At 42.8% G+C, this 25,762-nt stretch overlaps 1 protein-coding gene across 1 annotated transcript in view; it reads right to left on the bottom strand.

Moving 5' to 3' along the window:
• MAP4 (microtubule associated protein 4) overlaps positions 1-25,762 on the bottom strand; it is a 71,357-nt gene that overhangs the window by 28,903 nt on the left and 16,692 nt on the right. The window contains exons 8-10 of the mRNA XM_062603933.1: positions 24,410-24,553; positions 23,080-23,244; positions 17,592-21,941 (exon numbers count right to left, since the gene is read on the bottom strand). Of these exons, the coding sequence (XP_062459917.1) occupies positions 17,592-21,941; positions 23,080-23,244; positions 24,410-24,553 (4,659 nt within the window). The remainder of the gene's footprint in view (positions 1-17,591; positions 21,942-23,079; positions 23,245-24,409; positions 24,554-25,762) is intronic.

Raw genomic sequence — 25,762 nt, 5'->3', positions numbered from 1 at the left:
AACCCATCAGGGTTACAGCTCATGCGAGGTGTCGCTGAGCTGGAACTCGAGAGGAGAGCAAACACAGACCTTCAGTCTTTCAGATCCCTTTGCTATTCGTTTTGCTGGAGCAGCTCTCATGAAAGCTGATACTGTGTGTGAAAAAAACAGACACTAAATCTGCAAAGCTTTACTGTTCGCCATTCCTTCCCTGAAGTAGTAAAATTAGGAAAAAGCACTCATAGAAACATACCTGTGAGTACCCTTTTAAACTTAAACCACATTATTGTGTTGTTTTATAAATCAGGGAACTCAGAATAAAAGCTTATGTACATCTGCTTCTCAAATATCATCCAGCACCATATGCAAGAATAAGCGTTTCCAAAAATTCATTCACCATGTCAAAAGGAGCAGGTGAAGACCCCATTATAACATATCTTAGGCTCATCTCAAAAGGCCAAAAGCAAGTATCTCTTTTCTGGTGCCTTAGTAAGTGAAAGCTAAAGTGAGAATAAAGGACAGCAGTAACTACATACTGCGCATCGGGAAGTTTTTTAATAATGTTACATCTTGTTTTCCTTTCTCCCCTTTATTGACTAGCTAAATGGGTATTTCACTGGGTACTGAGACTGTATCATAAAATTATGTATCGTAGAATGGTTTGGTAGGCATCTTAAAGACCATCCAGTTCCAACCCCGTGCCACAGGCAGGGACACCTTCCACTAGACCAGACTGCTCCAAGCCCCGTCCAACCTGGCCTTGAACACTGCCAGGGATGGGGCAGCCACAGCTTCTCGGGGCAACCTGTGCCAGGACCTCACCACCCTCATGGGGAAGAACTTCTTCCTCAGATCTCATCTCAATCTCCCCTCTGTCAGTTTTAAAGCCATTCTGCTTTGTCCTGTCCCTACAGGCCTTTGCCAAAAGCCCCTCTCCACCTTTCTTACTGGCCCTTTTAGGCCCTGGAAGGTGCTCCTTGAGGCCTCCCCGGAGCCTTCTCTTCTCCAGGCTGAACAAGCCCAGCTCTCTCAGCCTGTCTCCATGGCAGACGTGCTTCAGCCCTCAGAGCATCTTTGTGGCCTCTGATGGACTTGCTCCAACAGCTCCACGTCCTTCTTGTATCACTTCAGTCCTCTCATCTCCTCTCTGTCCTGATTAGCAAGGTATTAGTTCCCACTGTATGGGGTCTGTATTTCACCTGCGTTGACCCTAGTCACTGATCCAGGCTCATTTACATGATTTAAAATGGAAAGAGACTGGCGGCTGCATCCAAACGTGCTTGTGAATGAGGCCAGGCGCTCATCTGCCATACCCCTAGCAAGGGATATTTATCAGGCTAAGCTGAACTAAAACATTATTCAATGAAACAGCTCTGTAATTCTCATAGGGATTGCAGTCATCAACTGAAAATCCATTAAGAGAAACAGATTAAGCAATGAGGCAATGACCATCTTTACTCTCCCTCTTTAAACACAAACAACCTTAGAAACAAAACCAGACGGTGTCAAATGCCTCTTTTGCCAGAAATGCTGCAGAGAGGCATAAGCTCACTCTTGTTTATCCATCATCACCCAGAAGGAACTACTTCATCACAAAAAATCACCAAAGGACGCCTTTTTGTTTAAGGCTCTTTTAAGACAAAAGTATTCACAAATACAATAAATCTCAGTTTAAGCAGAAATACAGCCCTTACCTGCTTTCCCCTCTCCAGAAAAGGCTAAACGAAATGTCTCCTGCTTGACCCAAATATTGAATAGCTAAGGGTTTCTCTTTTAGCGCCAAATGCGACTCAATCAATGTGTACATTGTGACTTGTTATCAAGAACTGAAAAATAAAACATGTCCTCTTTGCCCCCATCTTGTAAACCTAGGCTGATTTGTTCAGACTCTATTTGTCATCCAGGAAGGAAATCCTAAATCAGAACTTATTCTTCTAGAATGACCCAAACTACTTGCCATGTTTACCTAACATGGCATGAACTGAAATCAAACAGCTATTTAGAGTAATTAACATACTCCACTTGGCTGTAATACTGTGCTAAAAATTTGATGCTGGATATAAAAAGAGCTAACAAACTCATGAGCTTTTCCCTTTTCATTGACAAAAGTAGAAACATTCATAAAAACAGCAAGAAGCTCCATTTTCCATCAATGCCTCTGACAAAGCAAGACACACAAGCACACCTCCCAGTCAAACCAAAACCATGAGCAAACCCACAGCATTAACTGAAGCCATCTTAGAATGGCTATTGAGTGGAGGGCAGGGAAGAAACACTGCCTGAAGTCCTATTTAAGTCTGTTCCTAAGGGTGGTCTGAACACTGATGAAGCCTCAGAGCATTTTCAGGTGGCTGCATAAGCTTGAGTACTGCTTGAGCCAGGTGACACCCAGGGTATTTTCAATATCTGAAGGAGTAAAACTGCTATACCATACTGTTCAAAATGCAAAATAATTACAATCACAATCCTGTCTCTGAACACTTAAGCATAAAGGTATTACCAGCGATCCAACTAATCCAATGTCAAATTCTTGCCTATCATCTGATATCAACAATTAGCCACACAGAAGCTGGTCTGAGCAGTCTTTCTAACCCTTTTATCAGCTGATCTATCAATGGCTTTGGACATGAAGCATGACATTTTATACACATTCAGACTATCTAGCATACCTTGAAGATCCACCGGTAGAAATTCCCGTTAAGTCCTTCCACCCTCAACACCTCAAGCTTGCAACATGAGTTTCCAGGGATGAGAAGCACATGGCTATAAACAACATCCCTGCACAAGACCAGCATGCGCTGCCCTCCACCTGTCTTCTGTTCCTACATGTCTCCTTGCTCTTCTCATCTGCCTCCTCAGAGAAAGGGGAAGAGGCAAGCTCTGGTGTTTGCTGTGAACCGCTGTTTTGAAGGCCATGTCCCCTGGACAGTCAGTTTTTGCAGCAGCACAGTGGGTGTTACAGAACAGGGAACCCACCTATTTATGCAATGATTAAAATTGATGTTGAAAGTGTTGTAAACACTCATTAGAAGCCCGATTTCATTTGGCGAGGAACCTTGTTAGCAGGGCACCATCCACACCGCTAACATTACCTGAACAAGTATTACCAGTTCATTATGAGGTAGCTGGACTGGTATTTCCTAATCCCATAATTAACTTCAATCTCTGTAAACCTGAGGCCATAGGTTATCACAATCTAACATAATCATGTTAGAACTCTTGGATTCTGTATTCACCTAAACCACAAAGCGTTCTGCTGAAAAAAAACAAAACCCTGCAGGAGATTCAGAAGTTACAGCAGATTGCACACCTTGCGTATGGACTTATAAAGAAATAAGAGTCAGAAAACCAACACAATTTTCATGACTGAAGTGCTGAGGGTCAGGGAGGTGAGGGTCCCAGCTGAGCACTGTCCAGGGGAGCCTGGACTTCCTCATGTTTCAGAGCAGAAAATGTTTCAAGATGGATGAAATTCATGCAAATGAGAAAAGACAGAAGGTGAAGGCAGTGGTGAATGACATCGCTTATCTAAGGGATACCACTGGAGGGGACATATTAGGTACGTGCAATAAATCACACAACAGCTTATACACAACGGGAACATGAATCAAATCTATTGTTCCGCGCAAGAAACAACGTGATCGCTTGTTTCGGCAACGATCTGTAGCAATTGCTGATGAAATAAGGGACCAGAATAAGTTCTGCAGCTCCGCTCTGATGAGGATTAATCTTCAGCCAGGATCTCCTCACTTACAGTAGCTGTCATATGCAAAAGATTTGAACAGGTGTGCCTTTTGGGCAATTTTTCAGAATAAAATTAAACATGCCATCATACTAACACCCAATTATCTGCAAGGAAGAAATATTTTACGTACAATTGTAGGTTACCTTAACATAAAAAAATCTCCCAGAGTAGCAGGTGTTCAGCAAAAATACCCACAACCCTGGGTGGACAGGACCAAGAAAACCTACTTTTGGCAGAAATTGAGAGAGATGCCATTCAAATGATTAGAATCAGGTTGGCCAATTCTTTCACAAATTTTTAGGATGAAAAAAAGGTTCAAGTGACAAAAGTTGTTCCCCTAAACATAACCGCTAAGTTCAGAATGAGCACACAGAATAGGCAGAAAAATAGAGGAATTAACAAAGAGAAGGAAAAACCCGTTTTGGACACATCGCCGTCTGATTGGAGACCTGCACAGAGAATGCCACGATTGAAGCAGGGGAAGTTGATAAGGATATGCACGGGTAATTTATACCGTGACTAAAATGCAAAGGATAGATTTAGAATCAGTTCCATACTTACAGCCAAAGCTGCTTGTGTGCTTGAGTTACTTTTAGTACAACCGCCTCTTCTGCTTATTAACAGGGGAGAGGAAGCAAAAGCTCGTCACAGAGTTTGAAAGCATCCTACACCTGAGGAATTTTTGTCTGTTTTCCATTCCAAAAATTCTTTCTACCCTACATATATATCAAGCTAAGAGCACATTTAATAGTCTATTGCTATTTCTTCCAAGAGAGAATAAAACCAGAGCTTATTTCTTACCAACACAGTATCACAAACCCAACCTGACCCAATCAGCTGGCAATTTTGAAGAGAGTAAAAAAGGAGTACAACTATATTCTTGTCCCAGTTATTACCTATCAGTTCATACCCAGACCTATGGACCTGATCTTAAAGGTCTTTTCCAACCTAGCTGATTCTATGTTTGTATAGTTCTAAGGATGGCAAACCAGCTTTTAAAATAAAGATTGTGACAGAGCAAAATTTTAGACTTAGATGCTGATAAAAACACACTTGGCAATATGAATTAGCCATCTGCAAAAAACAACCCAGCCAGATGACTCCAAGCATTCCTATCTTTCTGTGACCTTTACATTCCTGATGCTCAGCCCTTCTGGGGAAAACATGTCAATCCACTTTAGATTATGCTTTAAATGTTTTTTTTCTGATTTAAAGACCCTAGGTATCTGTGTTTTAAAATGGTTGCATGTCGAGCTTGACCAATTTTGCTGGCCTAGCCAAACCTGATTTCCTAGTTGTCCAAATATTAACCTCTTTTCTAGTTTACCTTGTTACAAATAAATGTCAGTTGCAGAGCACAGGTCTGCAAACACCACCACCACAGAAATGCTGACATGAAAGGTGTGCACAAAACATAGAATAATAGAATCCTACAGTGGTTTGGGTTAGAAGGCAACTTAAAGATAATTCAATTTCAACCCGCCTGCCGTGGTCAAGGACACCTTCCACTAGACCAGGTTGCTCAAAACCCCATCCAACCTGGTCTTACAGCCAGATACAGTACCTTTTCTTTTCCTGTTCCACATTTGCCAGCATCACTTTTACTGATGTCATGTTTGAGTACAAAATTGAGCACAGGTAATTGCAGAACTGCATGGGTCCTACTTGCACTCAAGCAGACACATCTCCAAGCATTCCCTCCACTGCACTTGCAGCCGGGAGCTCACTGCACTGCTCCGGTGACTATCAACAGGACAGCTGATGGCTCCTGCCTGCACAAAAGGACTTGACATCTCTGTTCAGGTTCTAAAGGCCCAATGTCTGCCACCAAAACTGACACTACTTCATCTCAAAACTGACAGAGTTCTTTAAAATCTGTATGCCAAGCAGACCATGAGGAACAAGGTAACACCAAGATCATAGAAAGGGAAGAAGGCAAGACATATCAGCACTTAGGAGTGGGGAGGTTTGCATCGCCAAAACCTTGTTCTGTGGATCTCTGACCGTGAGGCTTGGAAATAGAAGCATTTTAGAGGAATTATTAGAAAAGTAAGACTCTAATTAGATATAGAACATGATTCTGTTGCAAGTGATCACTGACAGCTGGAAGGATGGGTGATGAGAGCCCTGCATGAGCTGGGATAAGACTCGACGGACTGACCATTGGGTGTCACTAACACGCTGCAAAAACAGTGTTATCACAGCACACCACCTTGGTTAGAGACTGCCTTTCCCTGCTCACTGCTGTGGAAAGCTCAGCTTGTCAACCCAAATACAGCCTCTTTTGGAGCTCTACCTGAAGGGTGCATCCCTCTACACACCTATCTGTCACTCTCTCCCTTCACACTGGGGTGTTAAAATTTCAAGTTTTATATTAGTTCACTAAAGGTTCAGCAAAGCAGCTGGATAGAAAACAACTCATCAAATGCAAAAATTCCCACACAAGTCTTTTGTCTTTATTCCCTGACGCATTTTCTTTCCTCTTCCCATTCAAAGCTTTCATTAAAGCAGGCTACAAACAAAGCACACAGACCATCCTCGCACTCAAAATCTGGGAGAAAAGAGGCAGATTTATTGCTGACTGGAGCTGGCAAGAGGGACAGAGATGTTGTTCCAGGCTGGAGAACAAAGATTAACAACTCTTCTCACAGATTTTAAATCCGGGAAGCCTGACCTCATACATCACAACACTACCGAAACAACAAAACACTGCAAAATAAAACAAGCTGCTATTGACACTTAGCAATGGGAAAGGCTCCACTGTAACTGGGGTTTTGGGAGAGAGGGGACCAAAAGTAAGGGGGAAATTTCACTTTGAATTTCAGCACTGGAGCAATTAGGAAGAGCTTAACTACATGAATTGCTCTACCCATTTACTCTTGCTAGTCCCCTCAAACATAAATTCTAAAAGGTGCTGAAAGCTTAATGGAAAAGCCCAATTCACAGATCTTTTTGATGCAGACTGAAAGGTTTTAACTCGTTAACGCCCTTGATCTAGCAATACAGCCTGCAAATCAGAAGGGTACCTTTGCACGCAGGAGGGAGTGGCAAGAAGGACCTATGTGGACCACTGTGGATGCTACAGATTTTAAAATGTGTTAGGTTTAGGATCCCAGCAAGCAATTAATAGCTGGTGCCGCAACAGAACCAGCCAGGCAATTATTTTTTTTCACATTTCTCCTCCATTTTCATCCATATCAAAATACATCCTTTGTTCTAACTATCAGAACATGAACAATGTTGGTCTTTTCAGGTGTGCCGAGCCACCCACCCTCTGCCTGCAGCCTGTAAAGTCATTTAGGTGCTTCCTAGCTACTGTCTGCTCACTCTCCAGGGAGGTAAAAATTAGCAACATACCATCACGTGGTAAATCTCCTTGCTTGGGAGATGGAGAGCTCTGCACATTGCTGACCTCAATTTCTTTTCGTTCCAGTGGAGCAGTTTTGCTGGATTCCATCTCATTGCATTTGCTTTTCGGAGACTCAAACCCAGCAGCTCCATCAGCAGCATTTCTCTTCTCCTTCTTCACGGCCACCTCCTCCTCCCTCTCTTTGTCCTGGCTGCTGATTTCAGGGATTTGCTCCAGCTTGCTGTGATACAAGCTCGGGCTGCCCAGCTCTTTCTTGACCAAGTTGCTGCTGCTGTTCCACTCCTCTCGCTTCTTGGCAGCCGGCTCCTCTGCCGGGAGGGCCTGATGCTCCTTCACCACTAGGCTGGGCAGCCCTGCACGGCTCTGCTCGGCACCCAAGCTGCAGACAGATGTTTGCTCTTCTGACACGGTCATTGACCTTTTCATTGGAGCGCCCGGCTTTCTGGCTGTGGGGCTCGAGCACTGGGTCAGGCTGCTATTAGGAGAGAGCAGACCAGTAGCGACGTCTTCTCTAAGCACCGGCTCAGGGTATTTATCGGCCAAGTTAAGGGTTAGGGGCACGGACAAGTGAGAGGACTCTGACATTGCACGCCTCATTGCCTTCCTTTGGTGGGCAGCCCGGTTCAGAAAATTGCCATCGTCTGCACAGCTCAGCTTGTCTTCCATCTCTTCCTCCATTTCAGTGGTATTATTAAAGTAACTACTTTTGGAGTCATCTTGTGCAAGCTCTACAGTAGTAGTTGGAGGTTCTGGCTTAGGTACTGTTGAGGAAGAAGAAAATCCACTCTGCACATAGTTGTCATTAACCACCCCAATTACACAATAGCTGGGGGCTCCATCTTTCTTCACGGTTGCTTCTTTAGATCCCGAATCGTTAGGCAGGATAGGATGGAAATTTGGATTCCAGACACTGATTTCCTGCTCCTTCATGTATTTGCTGGGATCACTTTCCGACACCGACACGCTGGGCAGGTTTGGGTCTGGCTGGCATTTGCTCTCCATTCCAGTCTTACTGACAGCTTTCTCCTGATCGGTGATGGCTTCATTTTTACCCAGCCCAGGACCAGCTTTTTCAGCTCCTGCCTGTCCCACATGAAAATCTGTAGTTTTAGGGTTTGCAAAGTTCCCTTCAGCAGAAGGAAACGTTTCCGAAATCAAAGACCAGCTCTCAAGGTGACCTGCAGCTGCCTGATATTTTTTGCCTTGCACCTCAATTTCTCTTTTGTCTTTCTGAGCTATTTTTAGCTCTTTGTCTAGTTTTCCTTCAAAGAAGCAGAGCTTGTCCTCATCGGTGAAACCGGCGTTTTTAACGAGCCCATCCTTAATCGGTCCCGAGTTCACATTCAAGCCAATCTCATTCAGCTTCCCCTCAGTCCTCTGCCATTCGAATTCAGTTTTGCCGAAGTCTTTCGGGGACTCCATGCAGTGGAAGGCTTCCGAGAAGCTTTCCGTGTTCTTGCCTTTACACAGCTGGCTGTATTCGGAGAGTGATGCGGGCTGCTTGTTGGAGAGAGACATTTCCGAGCGCTTCGCTTCCTCCCGCGGCTGTAACACCAGCTCAGAGTGAGCCGAGCTCGCAGGCTGCTGGCGCTGGTGACGACACACCATGCCCCCTGTATTCATGACAAACCTCCTTCCTCCCCACCCCCTGCCTGCTGCACGCCTTCATTTAGTGGATTCAGCCACTACTTCAAATGGAAATGTCAGGTTTTATCCTTTTGTAAAAAATGAAGAGGAATAAATACATTCCTGTAACAGAAATCCCCATCTCTGGCTCATCTCAGGGAAATGACATTTCTGTGAGCAGCATCTCTTAGGTTGTTACATATTTTGGGAAATATTGGTATCTCCTTTTTCTGTCAAACTGCATTACGATCAGTGCGTTTATAACTAATTCCTGCTGATCAACCTCCCTCTGAAGAAGACTTAGGATCTGAGGTCAGCAATTTTCCTCTCCTTAAGGAAAAACAAAGCACAGACCCCCCAAAACAAACCCAGCCTCAAACAGCACAGAGCAGAATGACCTCTTTCAGAACAAGGGCTTTGTTTTCCGTGAATTTTAATATATTCTTTCGAGTCAACAGTGATCACAAGCATTGCTGTAATGAGGATTTCACAACTCAGAAACCGTATTGCTCATATAAGCCAGTGGACAAAGCTGAAAAGGATGAAATGGGATGGATGGGTCAGGAGAGGGTCTGTAATCTTAAATACTGTAAAATTTATTTTTAATTATTTTTTTTTAATATGAACATATCTTAACCGTATCTTTGAGCTGCATTTTTTTCTGTTGCACTTCATTTACACTAGCATTTCACATCTTGCGCTGATCTATTCAAAACGAGTCTCAACATATATACCACGCACTATCAGCCATCCTGTGAAACCTCCATATCCAACAGCTTTGACAAGGCTTTTCTAACCATGATCTTGAGCTGGACACCATTTCCCTGGTTAAACTATCAGAGAGGGCTGAAGACTGCTTTAGCCACTCAGCCACCAGTCTCTGCATTGCTACCACTGCACTAGCACCAAACCGCAGAATCATCTATTTTTCCCTTAAGTGCCTGGTATAGATTAATCCTTGACTAAGCCAAATTTTCTTCTCTGAACTAGGGTTACAATACTTTACAGCCATCGACCATTACGGACATCAATATACTCCAGTCCAGGAAAAAAATTTGTCCTTAAGGCTGATGCAGTGAAAGGACACCCTGCTACAGTTTAACAGAGCATAAATGTATTTTTACACCCAGAGACTGCAAGCTACACTACGCCCCCTGAATTTAACCTGCTGCTGAGAAATGTTACAATCCACACATTTATCTACTTGTATTTAAGCTCTGGATTTAAGACACTGCTATATTTAAAAACAATGACTAAGGAACTGTAAGTTTCATGAATCTTTCATGACACCCTCTAATTAACCAGAATAGTTCCACCCACAAGCTTCACTTCTCAAAAGGCCTCAACAATTTTTCTGTACTTTAAAATATTCATAGGTGTCTTGCTAGTGAAAAATGGGACCTTAGCTCAAGGCTTTCATTTTCTCCTGTAATGATGTAGTACTAATGTTTGCAAGCACTTGTTCTCTCTAGAAGTATATAGTCTTCTCCTCAAAATGTCAGACCTCGAAGTCATCTAATTCCATGTAATTACTGCTATTCTTTTATTGCTCGGTCAATTCCAAAGCAAGATTTTTGCTGCAAATCCATTACAGATCACTTAATGCACTTCCCCAAGAGCCAGGGCAAGTTTGTAAAGCTACTTGAAACCACCTAGTAGGGTTTTATTTGATGTATTTTTTTTTTTTTAAGTATATAGCTACCATTTATAACAGAAAAGAGAACACTCATTGATTTAGGGCTGGTACTTCAGAGCCCAGTATCACAGAGGAGATTTGCATCACTGGGAAGAAAAGTCTGACTCATTATGTCAATATACAGCCAGTAACAACCATCACTGCTCCTTTATTTAATAATCTTTTTTTAATGTAGGAAATGAACCATATTCAATACCTGGGATACTCAGAAGCAGGAGAATGTTTAGCTATGAAAAATCTCTAAAGTCATCTAATATTTAATCTCTCAGGACATTAATGGAGGTAATGCAGAGTTCACGTTCTGAGAGCTTTTCGACAGCTTCATCCTGCCCACAACATGTTGTTTAAAGACACTCATTCTCAGTTCCAGTGCCCTCACCTCTACCTTCTATCAAACACATTTTTAAATTTAAATTTACTAAGATTCTGCTTCTGAAGCTATGCCACAGTGGTTGTACTAAGCTGTCAGCACGACCAGAAATCACCACTCAAGACATGACCAGCAGTCCTCACACCGGAGGCTTTGGTCCCAGTTTTTCCTTTAGATTCTTAGAAACCTTGCATTTTCTAAAGAATTCTAAGAGAAACTAGTCAATGAAGATAAGCTGAAAAGGGTGGGAGGATGCTCAGAAAACAAGAGTTTGACAGATTTTGAAAAACAGCTCAAATAAGGAAGGGCAAATGCTACAGAGGAGCTGGGTTCCTGAAAGGAAGCCCATTCACTGCTTTTACCCTTGGTTCAACTTTGAGGAAGATTTCATACTCTTCAAATACCAAACCTGGGGTTTCACAATACTTTTGGCTCTCCATCATCCGTTTTCTTTTTTTTGAGAGTTGGTCAGACAATGGCCGTGAAATAGCTGCAAACTCTTGCAAGTCAGACCCTGGTCCAGCTTCTGGATGCGGAGATTCACCTGCTACACCTGGAGGTTCTCAGAGCTTTCCAGTGGTGAGATAGCAGCGTGTTTCACAAGGAGGAAGGTTCTATTTTGCCTTTTCATATCCTCTTACCATCTTTAAATCCTATCTTTTCTTTCAGGTACAGTTGGCACAAATAAGCCTGTCAGGGAAGCTGAGCACATACAGCATGTACTTCATTACCAACATTAAACACATCTGTAGTAATTTATCTGAGCTGCTTAGATACATTTTGATGCTTATACTGTTTCTCTGAACACGAGCATTTTCCAAGGGGAAGAATCCCTGCCCGCTTCACTGGGCTTTACCAGGTAACACACGGCTGCCCAGACTGAGAGAGTGCCAATACCCAGAGCAGGCGAAGATCACTACATCAACACGTCACGACTTAATACCCAATCTGCAAGCTTCCAGCCTCAGCAGATGAATCAGCCTAGTGCTTCTATTTTTGCTTCACTCCCGAAGCTATTACTTATCCCTTCTAATGCCTTTACTGCTGCTTTTTTTTTTTTTTTTAATCTAACACAATCATTTCTGTGCAGTCCTTTGCACTGGTTTCTAAGGCAACATCACTTTACAGGATGATGAGCTACTCCTTGCCAGCAACGCCAACTAACGGGATCTTTCATTAGAATCTTATTACCAACCACTGTCAGTGATCAGACTGACCAGAACAATCAAGGACACAGTCTATAAAACCAAAACCATAAAACTGCAATTTACACTCTCATTCACCTGTATGCTCACACACACACACATACATGTTGTGCTATTTGTCAAACACTCACTGCATGTAAAACAAGCAGCAATACATGAAGCCTGAAGTATGACCCTACTCATTGAACTTGTATGCTGCTTTTCTACTTACAGCCTGGAAGAAGCCAGGTGAAAGGATAAGAAGGTGATCTGGAATATTTAGTGTTCTGGTCATTGTAACTTTGCACTACAAGCTTAACATTTGAAAGGCATGGAGCCATACAATACATAAACACAGTCTCATGTTTTATCGGACAGGACATTTGCAGATCAAATCCTATGTACTTTAAAAATCCTCCTGATCACAGAATCACAGAACTATAGACTGGTTTGGGTTAGAAGGGATCTTAAAGCTCATCTAGTTCCAACCCCCCTGCCATGGGGAGGGACACCTTCCACTAGACCAGGTTGCCCAAGGCCCCATCCAGCCTGGCCTTGAACACTGCCAGAGATGGGAAAATCAGTCAAAACCAGAATAAGAACTCACTCAAGACTGTTTCCAACTCAGAATATTACCAGTATTTGGTTATCGCAGGTGTATTTGATAGTGGAAACTGAAAAGAGAAAAAAGCGAGGTCAACTGAATGATACAGAAGCAATGAACTAGCAAGATCAGCCAGGAAAGATGAGCCTTGAAAGTTAAACAGCACTAAGGAATCACATTCACCATTCTGAACCTGGCAGAATTTACAAACAGGAGTATATTTATTTTTCTCCCAGCTTTTCTTCAAATTAGGAGTGTCAGCGATCGGCAGGAATATAAAATAAAGGAAGAAAACAAAACTTAGGAAGTCCTGGCCAAAAACTGTGAGTGCCAGCTTCAAGTGAGAGCTGCTGCATGTGACAGTCCAGCTTGAGATAAAGTCAGTATCAGTGTAACATCCAGTGAAAAAACAACCCAACAATGTAAAAAGGGCATATGCAGGAAGTTACAGCTGTTTTGAGCAACCCTGAAGAGAACACATTCAGGGCTACACTTCTGTCCAACAGAAGACAAATGGGCCTCTAAACACCCAGTATCTGCAAAAGCATCCTCTAAGCTCATCCCACTCTTAAATGATGGGTAGAACTGATAACCTCAACAAAACCTTCTGTTAAAGCAGCAAATACAAACACACAAGTGCTAAAAAATAGGGGGAAAGCAGGTAATAGCAAAATTCTATTGCTGCTTCATAAATATATTTAGTTCTGACATGAGAACTGGCTGGCAACATTGTTTCATTTTCACTTCTCTCATACACCTAACTGGGATAATTAACAGGTCTTAACTAACGAACAGGCTGCAATATGATATTATTCTGACCACTTCACAAGTGCTACTAAAGCAGCACTGGTATTAGGAGGTACAACTGTCTTTGTGCTGTAATTTCAGCTAAGACGGATGCTGTTAGTGACACATCCATATCCTACCCCACTGTGCTCAAGTGGCTGATCAGCTCCTAGCAGAGAAACCCAATTACAGTTTGAGGTCCCACAGGAGAATGACAGACATTGTATGAATGAAAGGTTACCAGGGAAATGCTAAACCAACTTCACATGACGATGACACCAGCATAATGGAAACCAGTCAGGAAAAGAAAATATTTAGAGAAAGGGCTTCATTGTGGCTGCAGAAGAAAAGCAAATACTGTAATTCAGCAGGGATGGCGTTTCTTGTTTTTTGATGCATCTTATTTACACACAAGGGATTTAGGGCTGTCATACTGAGAAATATGTACTGTATTACAGGCAGCGGTGCTGTGCCAACAGGCTGCAATGACAGCTTGTCATCGGGGCAGCTGAAAGGGTGGGTGCTGGAGGGATGCCCATAGCGGGCAACAACAGAGACTGTACTGGAAACTCTTGATGAAAGAGAGGAAACTAAGCATCAGACAACCACTTTAGCAGACCCCTCCATTCCATGCTTGCGAAAATGATTCAGAAGCAAAACCGTACAGACCACAGTGGGGTCATGCAATAAGAGCTTCACTCTGCCAGTACCGAAGCTACTGCAGCACTAAGTACCAGAACATCACTGCAACAGTCATGCGAAGATGGCCCCTTCCTGAACAGCAATGCAGATGAGAACCAGAAGTTACAGAACCCCAAAAACTGAAATTTTTTTTTTAACAGAATAATCATTAATGACAGATTAGAGAAAGAAAACAATCTTCTGAAAGTCTCGTTGTTGAAACTGCTGTTACTTTTTTTACAAGGGCCTTTAGGGGCAGGACAAGGGGGAATGGCTTTAAACTGACAGAAGGGAGACTGAGATGAGATGTGAGGAAGAAGTTCTTCCCTGTGAGGGTGGTGAGGTCCTGGCACAGGTTGCCCAGAGAAGCTGTGACTGCCTCTTCCCTGGCAGTGTTCAAGGCCAGCTTGGACTGGGCTTCGAGCCACCTGGTCTGGTGGAAAGTGTCCCTGCCTGTGGCAGGGGGTTGGAACTGGCTGAGCTTTAAGGTCCCTTCCAACCCAGACAATTCAAGGATTCTATGAAATACAACTTGAGGAGTAATAGGAAGAGGGATGCTAGCAATAAATCCAAATCAAATGGCTCAACATGGGTGACAGAAAACCTTCTATCATTTCCTCTGTTAACCATTTCTCATCATTAGATCCCCAGCCCCACATCAGCCAAGGGCACCTGCTTGGAAGCATGACTTTTAGGACCCTTCTTTTTAGATAGAATTCCCAATTTTAGTTTTAATTCCACACAAGATGTAGCATAAAGGCTCAGCTGCATTTTAAAGGCTGATAATGTCTGATGTGGTTTGGTTATCATCTCAGCTGCCTCCTGACATTAAAAAGTATAAAATAATTTTCCAGAAGAATCTGGGGCAGTTCTTACAATGGCAACAACAAAAATGAGAAGCTGAAATAAATCCGAAAGATGGATAAAGGATTAAACTCAAATTTCATGAACAGCCCTTGCATCCAGCATTTCTTAACTTTAAGCTGCAAAGTCAAAATTAGAAAAAAAAAATTACAGAAGTTTGCAGGCCTAATTTCCAAGAGATACATACAACTTCTGTCAGCGAGACAAATCTGCAGCATCACAGTTGCCATGACTCCCAAAGGGGGCTGTATCACAAAGCTTGTACCTATTTTAGCAGTACGCACAGGAGCCGATGCATTTAGGAAAGCCATCCTCTTATTCTAGAACACACAGTGTGAGACATGGGAGCCTGGCTAAAGAAATTTTATTTCCTAAACTTCAGCAGAAGATCTTTCAAAATATCTACATGCATTATTCTGACAGTAGATCACCAGGGGAAAGGGTGGATAGTAAGTGTTGCAAAGTATGAGCTTCACAGTCCTACCTGACCAATACAGATGAAGTGGTGGCCAAGTTCTGGTGACAGGTGAAAACACAAAACCTTTGAGCAGTCAAATGTTACCTTAACAGAAGGATGAACAGGCACGCAAGGCCTGTACAGTCCACGGCTCCATCAGCTTAGTGAAAATCTGAATTATAATAATGAACTCCTGGATCCCTTCAGCTCCTTCTCTGTGCAGTAAACAAGCACGTTCATGGTCCGGAATCTCAACACCTTTCCCTTCATCGACTTCTGGTTTTGACTTGTGTTCAGCTGATGCATGAATTCACTGTTTCATCCTCAGATCCAGCCTAAGGCACTTCCACACCAGTTGTGCCAACTTAGGGATTCAGTTTTGCAACTCACTGAACAGCTGCTTCGTTATGAGTTGGGCAGTGGATGGAAAGAGAGACAAGCCTTGACAACATATCTGGATGGCAGAGCAAATCTGTGGCCCTGCTTCTCCACAGCAACTTATGCTTTGTCACTCAGCCCAGATGTTGTGCAGTCACCATGAAGCTGCCTAAGGCAATGCCAGGGGCCAGCTCTGTGGCTAGCACTCCTCAGCAGCATTTGGATTTAAACTGCCATAGGAACACGTCAACCAACATTTCCAGAACAAGCTCAGTCATTCAAAGCTTCAACACAGATCCAACATTTGTTGGGCCTATGAAGTGCTGAAAGGATGAAATCAACAGACTATCATTGAAGTCCTGTGCAAACTTACAGATGCAAAGTATGAACCAACTTACTCAGATTCAGAAGTACTACTCTGAACCAGGAATCCTTCAACTCCATACATAAGTTACCTGTGCAAAACATTCAGGATCCTTTTTTGCACGGATCTGCTACTAAAATTCTGCTCCCTTGAATACAGCAGTTAGTTAAGGAAAATCAAGACTTCTGGCAGACAATGGAAAGGCTTTAAAGAAATGTTTGGGGTCTTTTTTAAAGATGTTGCCTTTAGCTTCCCCTTTATTTTGTACTGTCATGCACCAAAGAGCATCACTTCTGCAGGCACAAGTTCATGCAGAGAACACCACTTCCACTAAAATAGAACTACTTCAGGTTACGCAACACTCATTAAAATTACAAAACCTCTCAAAAACCTGACCAGCATGTTAAGGCGCACTTGAGCTCTACGTTTGTTAAGTTAGTGGCTGCATCATGCAAACTGGCAGCAAGGAACTCCACGGAAATAGAACAGCAACAAACTTGCATGCCGATGACAAGGCAAAAAACCAAGAGCACCTAAGGGCACGGATAAACTTCCCCAGGCCATCTCAGCAGACTGGAATTCACAGAGAAGATGCCAGTTCTTTCTGAGGAAGGTTGAGAAGTACAAGAATATTTCTTATTTCATCTCTACCCATACTAGAGTTTCCCCATTTCAAAATTCCTATAAACTTCATTAAATTCTATGAAATTAATTCCATCTCATTTCCTATTAGTACAGGAATCTCATTCCCTGGAAAACAGCCAAGGTAAATGATCCAAAACACTTACCAGCCCATTCGTAATCTCAACAGAGAGATAAAGTCTTAAAATTTGTATTAGTCCTGCTATTGTTCTGTTACAACTTCACTTTAGTAGAGATTCTTATTCTAGAAGGAAGCACATTTGTAGATGAAGTAGTTCAAGGTAGCTTAAGATACAGTCCTTAACCAATGGCAAGAGGAAAAGTAGATGGTTGTAGTTAGCCTGAAGTAGGATTAAAACCAAACCCTGCAACACGACAGCGACAGAGAACATTTCCTACCACCAAGATACTCGGTTCCCTGCTTGCCAGTGACATACAGTGCTGTTCAGTGATCACAAGTGATTCACTGCTGCACCACAGATGGTCACCTTCACTCTCAGATGACAAGAAGCTAATGCAACATAACATTAAAAAGTGCAAGTTTACTCAAATATTTGACAATATATATGTAAAATTAAATCTGAATGAATAATTAAAAAAAATAATCAAGAGTTCTGGTATTTAGATTAAACTGTCAATCCTCTAAATTTTGGGAATTAGCACTGTGAGACAGGCAAGCAGAACCAACAGCCTTTTAAGATCAGCCAAAACCCCAGTCATGCCACACTTGCTTGTGCCACATAGGATTAACGGTTATGTATTCATGCCAATGCACTGACAAACAGCAAGGTCTTGCAGGCAAGCCGTCTGGATTACTGCTGCTAGCTCAAACGGCAAACACACACCTTTTTCTTGCTTCTGCCGGCCCATACCAGTGGGTTTCAGCTGCTTTTGTTTCTCTCTGTCTGGTGCAGCAGACCTAGCTGGCAGAGCTGGCACCCCTCTTGACTTTGTGGGTCTCATGTAGCTTTTTATCTGTTCTGCTGCTTTAACTCTCTCTTTCTTTGCCTCCTTCACAACTTTTTGTTCACACTCTCCTTCCTTTTCTTTAGTTGTGTCTTGAGGTGTACCTACTTCAGACTTCAATGCCAGGGCATCCTTTAGGTGGGCTTCCCCATCCTGAGAAGCATCCACTTCTGCAAGCTGAGAATGACCTTTATTGTTATCTTCAGGACTTAGTTTGGTTGTTTGGACAGCTGCCAGATTTAAACCAGCAGCTTCTGTTTCCATCACTTTACTGTCCAAACTGCTTGAGTACTTTGGTGAGCTCTGCTCACTCTTCTTCCCTCCATCCAACTTAGGCTCTTCAGGTTTACTCTCCACCGGCGCTTCTGCCACAACCTGCGACACAGCTGCTTCTGCTCTGCTCTCCGGTACCACTACAAGTTCTGGATCCTTCCCTCTAGAAGAGACAGTTACCTCTAGTTTCTCTGCTGCTTCGGCACTTAAAGGAGCTGGTCTACTTTCTGAATCTCCCACCTGCTGAGGAAGGTCTGAGGAAGTGTTGTCAGTGTTGTGCTTTTTATCAGTGGTTGTTACTTCTTTATCATCCACTTTTGCCATAGGAGAAAGGGGAACTTCATCCTTCTTCAACTTAATGTCCTGTTTAACTGACTGATCCAAAGAAAGGGGTTTACCTGCCTCACTGCTATCCTGGGAACCAACCTCCTTGCTTTCACCATCTTTCTTTGAAACCTCTTTTCCAGGCTCTTTGTGCCCCAGACTGATTGGCTGCTCACAAGATTTCTGTATCTCTTCCTTAGCACCAGGTCCAGGCTCTCTGCTGCTTTTCTCTGCTATTGCTTCCAGAGAAGAAAGCCCCTTACTTCTTGCACCCTCATCAGTCTGCTTTGGGAAGACAGAAGAAACACTGCCAGTGTTATCGGAGGCAGTCCCTCCAGTCTGAGCAAAGGATTCCAAGTCATTGCCTTTATTATTCCAAAACATCTGAGGACCAATTGGGAAGTTTTTAATATTTCTATTTTCATCTACAAAATCCATGGCTTCTATTCCATATGCCATCTCAGATCCTACGGGAGGCTGTACTTCACTCCTGATTGGTTTTGTCTCTAGAAGAACAGGCTGTTCAGAGGCATTTTTAGCCTTTTTACTACTTCCATCATGACCCCTCTTTTTAGATCTATCAGTAATTGCAGTCACAGTGCGATCTGCCACTGTTGGGTGCTCTAGGACAGGCAGCTCCCCACCACTGCTGCAAGGAGAGGGACTTCCTGCTTCAAATGTGTTGGTTATCTCCACATCATGAGGAGGAAACATCTCTGCACCTGCTTTATGCCCCAGAAGGAATGGCTGCTGAAGGCTAGCCTCTGTCTTTTTGCATTTCTCTTTACTACTTGTGTGTGATTTTTCTGGCTCCAGAGGTACAGCAGGAGCTTGTACTTCAGTAGTATCAGTCAAGTCACCTATCAGACTGGCTAAGGTACTGGAATTAGTCTCTTTGCCTTTATCAAAAGGCTGAGTTTTTTTAATGTTTCCCAACTCTTCACTTACCACAGGGATGTTACCTGGACTCAGTACAGAGTGCTCAAGACTGTTTTCATCCTTTTTGCCTTTCTCATCTCTACTTTTTTTCTTAGGCTTGTCCATCACCAGTCCCATGGTCAGACTGTGCGCTGCAGCTGCATCTGACCTGCATTCTGGCCGAGGCTCAGCTGTATCTACTTCCTTACCTTTATTCATGGGCCAAGTTTCTTTAGTGTTGATTATTTCTGGCTCTGATGTCTCTATTTTATGACCTGAAAGAATTGGCTCATTTGAGAAACTTTTTCTATCACCACCCTGACTTTCAGGCTTTGCCAGCACCTCTTTGGTTATATCTGACAGATTCTCCAGCTCAAGTTCTCTTTCAAAACCAGACACCTTATCTTTGTCAAAGATAATTTCTTTTGTGCTTCCAGCCACCTTCTCTTTGCTTGGAAAATTGCTTGTTTCCACCCCACTATCCCGGAGAGCTGCTTGCCTCAAAGGACTTTTTTCAGGTTTTTTTCTTTTCCCCTCACTGCTCCTCTTTCTAGGTTTGTCTGCCACCAGCAGCGCATCAGAATTCCTCACCATTGATTCAGAAGTTATTCCAGCCTCCTTGCCTTTGCTAATCAAATCTACCTCTTCTGTTTTGCTGATCATGTCAGCCATAACGAGATGCTCCGCTTCCACTCTCCTACTCTCCAGCAGGAATGGTTGGTCTAAAGCACCCAAATTGGCTATTTCTTTATTCCCAACATTTTCTTTAGGCTCCTCTGTTCCCAGTTCAATTTGCCTTTGCATTTTACTTATATTTGATTTATTCCCCTGAAAACACTCCGCAGTAACCCAGACCCTCTCTCTGCCTTCATCACTAACACTAACCTCCTCAGCTTTATCAGTTATGTCAGGAAAGCTACTCGGGTCCATCTTACTCTCAAGAAAAGGCTGCTGGAAAAAACTTCTTTCACCTTTTTTGCTTCTTCCATCACTACCTCTTTTTTTGGGCTTGTCTGCAGGATAAGAATGTGCATTGCTTACTGACGGATGTCCTCTTGCAGCAAAACCTCTACCTTTATCAGGGTAAGCTGTATCTTTTCTAGTCTCATCTACCCTCACTCCATCATTTAGTCTGCTTACATCCTCTGAAAACATCACCTGCTCGGAGAAGCTTTTGAATTTTTTTACTTTCCCTTCGCCACGCTTTTTTTTAGGTCTGTCCATCCCATGTGCAATATCGGGATCTCTTCCAGCCTGCTGCTCTAACGCAATAAATCCTTTCCCTTTGTTTTTATCAGGGGAACCTGCTCCCATGATTCCTTCCACTGCTTCAGTGGAGGTAGGATGTTTAGTTGCATCAGACTTCGCCGACAGAAGAAATGGCTGCTCTGAAAAACTATCAGCCTTTCTGTTTTGCAAAGCAGTAACTTCCTTGGGGTTCAGTACAACTAATGGTGAAACAAGAATTTCTGTAGTATCTGTTGGGAGCTTCAAACCTCCCTCTGAAGTACAAAAGTCAACAGCCATGCACTTACTGGGGGACACTGGTTTAGTTTCATCAGCTGCCTTTGGCTCATTAGGAAGCTTGTCTGACAGGCCCGCAGCCTCTGGAAGGGCAGGCTGTTTGAGGGGTTCGTTTTCAACCCCTTTGCTTTTTTCACAAGTACCTCTTTTCTTTGCTGCTGCTTCCAGCGACCTGCTGGAGGTCTGAACCTCACAATGGACAGGGTAACTGAATGCCTCACTCCTGGGGGATGTGGATTTAGCCTCCTTATTTCTGTCAGAAAGAAGCAATTCTGAAGGTCTGGTCTCTAAAGGAGTTTCTACTTTGCTTAGGTTTATTGCTTCTGAAGGAGATGCTGTCAGGCCAGCACATTTTGCCTCCCTATACTTCTCATTTTTATCAAGAAAATCTCTTCCCATGGCCGTGGTTGGCCCCTTTGCTGTAATAGATTCCCCCACCTTAGTCTTCCCTAGCTGCTCCAAGGGAACCTCTTTTCTTTTGCCTTTAGATTGCAACATCAAACTGTCATCTCTCATTTCTTCTGTTTTCATGATCTCTCTATTTTTTGCATCCAACACTGATTCTAACGGCACATTGGGTTTTGGGGCCTGCTGCCCTGGTGCTGGCACCAAAAAGGCATTTTGCTCATCCAGGATATGACTTCCAGTTATTTTTTTAGCATCCTTTGGCATCTCTGAAGCTCTGTTTCCTGAGGCAACTGACTGCTCCGTGCGAGCTTCAGCAGGCATTACAGGACAGACATCTGGCTCTTGCAATTCAACAGCAAATGGAGAATTTCTAGGAGCTTTTGACACTGTTCCATTTTCATCCCAGAACTCCATTGTTCTTGGCAGCTGGTTTCGCTTTTGTTTTGGTTTCTTTTTCTTTTTCTTCACAATGGCCAGAGAGCCTTCCAAATCCCAGCTCTCCCTTGGTAGATCTCTGCAGCTTTCCACAAACTCTGAGAGCACACTGGATGGCTGCTCAGTTGCCTTTTTATGTGAAACCCTAGTGCGAGGGGATGTTCCAGCCACACATCCAATTTCCACTACAGAATAGGGGTCTACTTTTGGGTCAGTGCTCTTCTGTTGTGGGAGACCTATTAGACGTTCCTCTGGTACATCTGTAATAGGCACTGGTGCAGGTTTTGCTCTGCCAAACCTGCGTTCACTCGATTTGTTAGCTTGCCTTATTTGTGCAGTAGGTAGACCTGGAATACAGGAAGCCTGCTCAAACATCAAAGAGACTATTTGCTTTATAAAAAAAAAATTAAATACACTAAATATGTGATTTTAGCCAGCTAAAACACTCCATACAGTCATATATGCAGAATTTTCCAACACTGATATCACACTAATTCTGAAGCCGCCTCAGTAGGGCTGGGATAGACATTTACACGCAAAACCTATTTAAACTGCTACCGATAAATACGTCAATGCAATTTAAAAATACATAACTCCCAATACATGCTCTTACACCACCAAAAAGCAGCAGTTCTTGTAAGGACATGCTATTGCTTTTTAAAGATTCATTAAGGACCCATTTTGTCTTAGCAATACAAGATAACAGATAATACTTTTTATATCTCTAGCTGGCATCCTTCCATAATATGAAAATAGAAGTTTAGTGGAAAGATGAGACTAGGGAAGAGAGAACGGGCATAATGGGGAAGGGGGAGCGAAAGTGCAAAGTCTCCCAAAGTACCCAGGGTGGAAGCAGTGGAGGGCAGAACCTCTGTAACAGAAGTCATTTGCTGTACACCATTACAGGCAACAGTAGGTTTCCTTAGCTACAGGCCACTGATTTTAAAGAGAGCATCAGTTATTTGTCAGTTAGCCCTGGCCCACAAATCAGCCTCCAGTCACAAGTGTAAGCAGTAACAGCTAGGAAAGGCTGCATTAATGGGCCAGGAAAATAAAATTACATTTCCTTTCATAATTACAAAACTCAATTTGGAAGGAGGTCTTCACTGGGAATACTGTAATAAGAATCAATGGTCCTTTTTAATACCAACATAAAAAGCTAGTGGTAATGGCAAAATGATGGTGAGCTTTTAAATTCTACAGCAGAATAGAAACAAGCCAGTCCCAGTGATAAAGTACCAGCAGCAGATTATTTGGGCTATTAGTCTGGTGAACGTGGAGGGGAAAAGAGTATTTAAGAGGGCAGAGATAAGAGGCAAAGTACAAGCAGAATCCCCAGTGAATGCAGAGAACCACACAGCTGCTTCGTGAAAAAATGATTTCTGCTCACTCAGGTGGCAACGCAGTCAGTAGGAAAAGCTGAAAAGGTGAACAGTTCACAGAGAACATTTCCATTCTAAAACTGAATTATTATTTATATTCTACCTGTGGGCTCCTGCATGGTTTTTTCTTGCTGAGATTCTGCATGCTGGACATGGTTGTGTTCTGCCTCCTCCTTTTGTTTCTCTGTAACAGTAACATCCACAGCAGTAACAGATTTTTCTGGAAGGAGGTCTTTATTTTCTAGTGCAACAGCTTCTTTTGCTTCTACTGGAATGGAAATATAAGAAGAGAATGCTTCAGTTCTTAGGAATACCAGCAACCTGCAGTTTAAAAGCAAGCCCTGGAAAAGGGTATAGGTTTTACTCTATTTTTCATAAGAACGAAGTTTATAAGACATCGTAGTCTACTACACATTATCTCCTCACAATGCCATTTCAAGCAGCAATTTCGTATTTTGCAGACATGCCAAGGTGGAAGTAAAACATGAAGCAAAGACCGTCTTGCAGCTTAAGCACAGGGTGAGTGTTGGTTGGTAAGGCTTCCCACCCCCTCCCCTTCTTGTAATCAATCAAATTCAGACTATACCACCTTCCCACTGGAGCTGAATTCCAAAATATACTCCGTTATCACTCTGGAGTCCAATTCTAATGCTAATCATCTAGCATTCCTATATACCTTAGCATATAATCATGCAGACACTACCAAATTACTAGATACAAGTAATTAGAACAAATTTTAATTTGTAAAACATAATTATATTGATGTAGTTAATTTTAAATTTTAAACAGAAATAAAAACTATGACAGACATTGGCACAATACAGATGAGGAAGAAAAGGACACATTATATGATGGTAATTTCAAATGCTAATTGCCCATGTAAGCACGCACTAATAACCTTTGTGAAATTAAAGCTTTGTTGCTTTTTACTTGACAAGGACGGGAGAACAGGGTCTGTGAGAAAGAATCAGAATCCTAGAATGGTTTGGGTTGGAAGGGACCTTAAGGACCATCCTGTTCCAACCCCCTGCCAAAGACAGGGACACCTTCCACTAGACCAGGTTGCTCCAAGCCCCACCCAACCTGGCCTTGAACACTGCCAGGGATGGGGCAGCCACAGCTTCTCTGGGCAACCTGTGCCAGGGCCTCACCACCCTCACAAAGAAGAACTTCTTCCTCAGATCTCATCTAAATCTCCCCTCTGTATGTTTAAAGCCATTTTCCCTTGTCCTATTCCTACAGGCCCTTGTCAAAAGCCCCTCTTCCAGCTTTCCTGTCATCCCCTTTAGGCACTGGCAGCTGCTCTAAGTTCTTCCTGGAGTCTTCTCTTCTCCAGGCTGAACAAGCCCAGTTCTCTCATCCTGTCTTCACATGAGAGGCAATGAGGCAGAATTAGCTGATAAGTGTTTCATGCTGCGGTTTGCATTTCTCACCTGCTGGTTCTGAAACATGGTTTGTCTGCTCCAGAAGATGCTCTTCCTGGTTGCTTGGAGGCGGCTTGCCAACTTGAGCTTGCTCTAAAAGATCAACACGGCCTTCTGGGGCTTTCAGTTCTTGTTCTGCATTTGCAGTTGTTTCTGGAAACAAATGTTTAAGAATAAAAAGTCATCTTATTTTTAATTTAGATCAGATTAAGCAAGATAAAAATCACTTCCTCACCTAATTCTTATCTTCCAAGAAGCAAAAGGTTTTCCTCACTTTCAAAACAGTGGAAATGTGCTGTTCAGATCACTTTCTACCAGATCTCCTCTCCTGAAAGCCTAAGTGCACAGCTAAAGCATATCCTTCCTGTATTGTCAGGTGTTTACTCTTTCATTCACCCATCTACGCTTCTCAGTTACTACATTCTAGTAAAGTTTTTTTTTGTTAAAACATCCCACTTCTGACAGTTATTCCTATCATTAAACTGAAGAATATTAAAAAGTAAGAAAGAAAATATCTCACTCCAACACAACCTGCAACCAGTCCACCTATACTGCCTCTGCCCAGTACTATTTCCTATATGTTGACAGTCATTTTGTCTCCAAAACCATGGTGCCCTTTGAGACATCTAAGTAGCACAGCAAATCTATTGTCCACCACATGGAAAAAATGAAAATGCCTGCCTTGCCACTTCAATGCCTATAGTCATTCCAAGTAAATGTCACAAAATTACCCAAAAAGCCTATCAGTCTATTTAGAAACTGGTGCTGAGATAAGAACCTTTGTTGGAAAACACTGCAGGATCTGTGGAGATTTCAGTATCAGCCAAGGATGACAGTGATACAAAAACAAGTACTGACAGGGATGAACTAAAATGTCACTATGGCTGTCTTGAAAAACAGACATCATTGCTAAAAATGCCAAGTCTAAAAAAAAAAAAAAAGGTAGTCATCAAGACTAATTTTATATTTTGTGAAGGGAAAAATCCTTGGTAAGTACTTTCTCTGTATCCTGACAGCCAAACTGAGCTCTACTTACAATGTTTTGTGCAAGTCATATCGTAGTATCACTGGCACAGGCTGCCCAGAGAAGCTGTGGCTGCCCCATCCCTGGCAGTGTTCAAGGCCAGGTTGGATGGGGCTTGGAGCAACCTGGTCTGGTGGAAGGTGTCCCTGCCTGTGGCAGTGGGTTAGAATTAGGGATCTTTTAAGGTCCCTTCTAACCCAAACTATCCTAGGATTTTATGATAATCTTAACTGTTAAAAAAAAAAATACAAGTTTTATTTGACAGTCTTATGACAATTGTGCATCTGTGTAGCCATCACTACGTGCTATCAGAAGTGTTGCTGCTAGCGCTACGCCAA

Source organism: Pezoporus occidentalis, unplaced genomic scaffold (assembly GCF_034315485.1).
Source record: "Pezoporus occidentalis ecotype Australia unplaced genomic scaffold, CSIRO_AGI_Poc_V1 ctg82, whole genome shotgun sequence".
NCBI lineage: Eukaryota > Metazoa > Chordata > Aves > Psittaciformes > Psittacidae > Pezoporus > Pezoporus occidentalis.
This window is presented reverse-complemented; position numbering and strand designations above follow the sequence as displayed.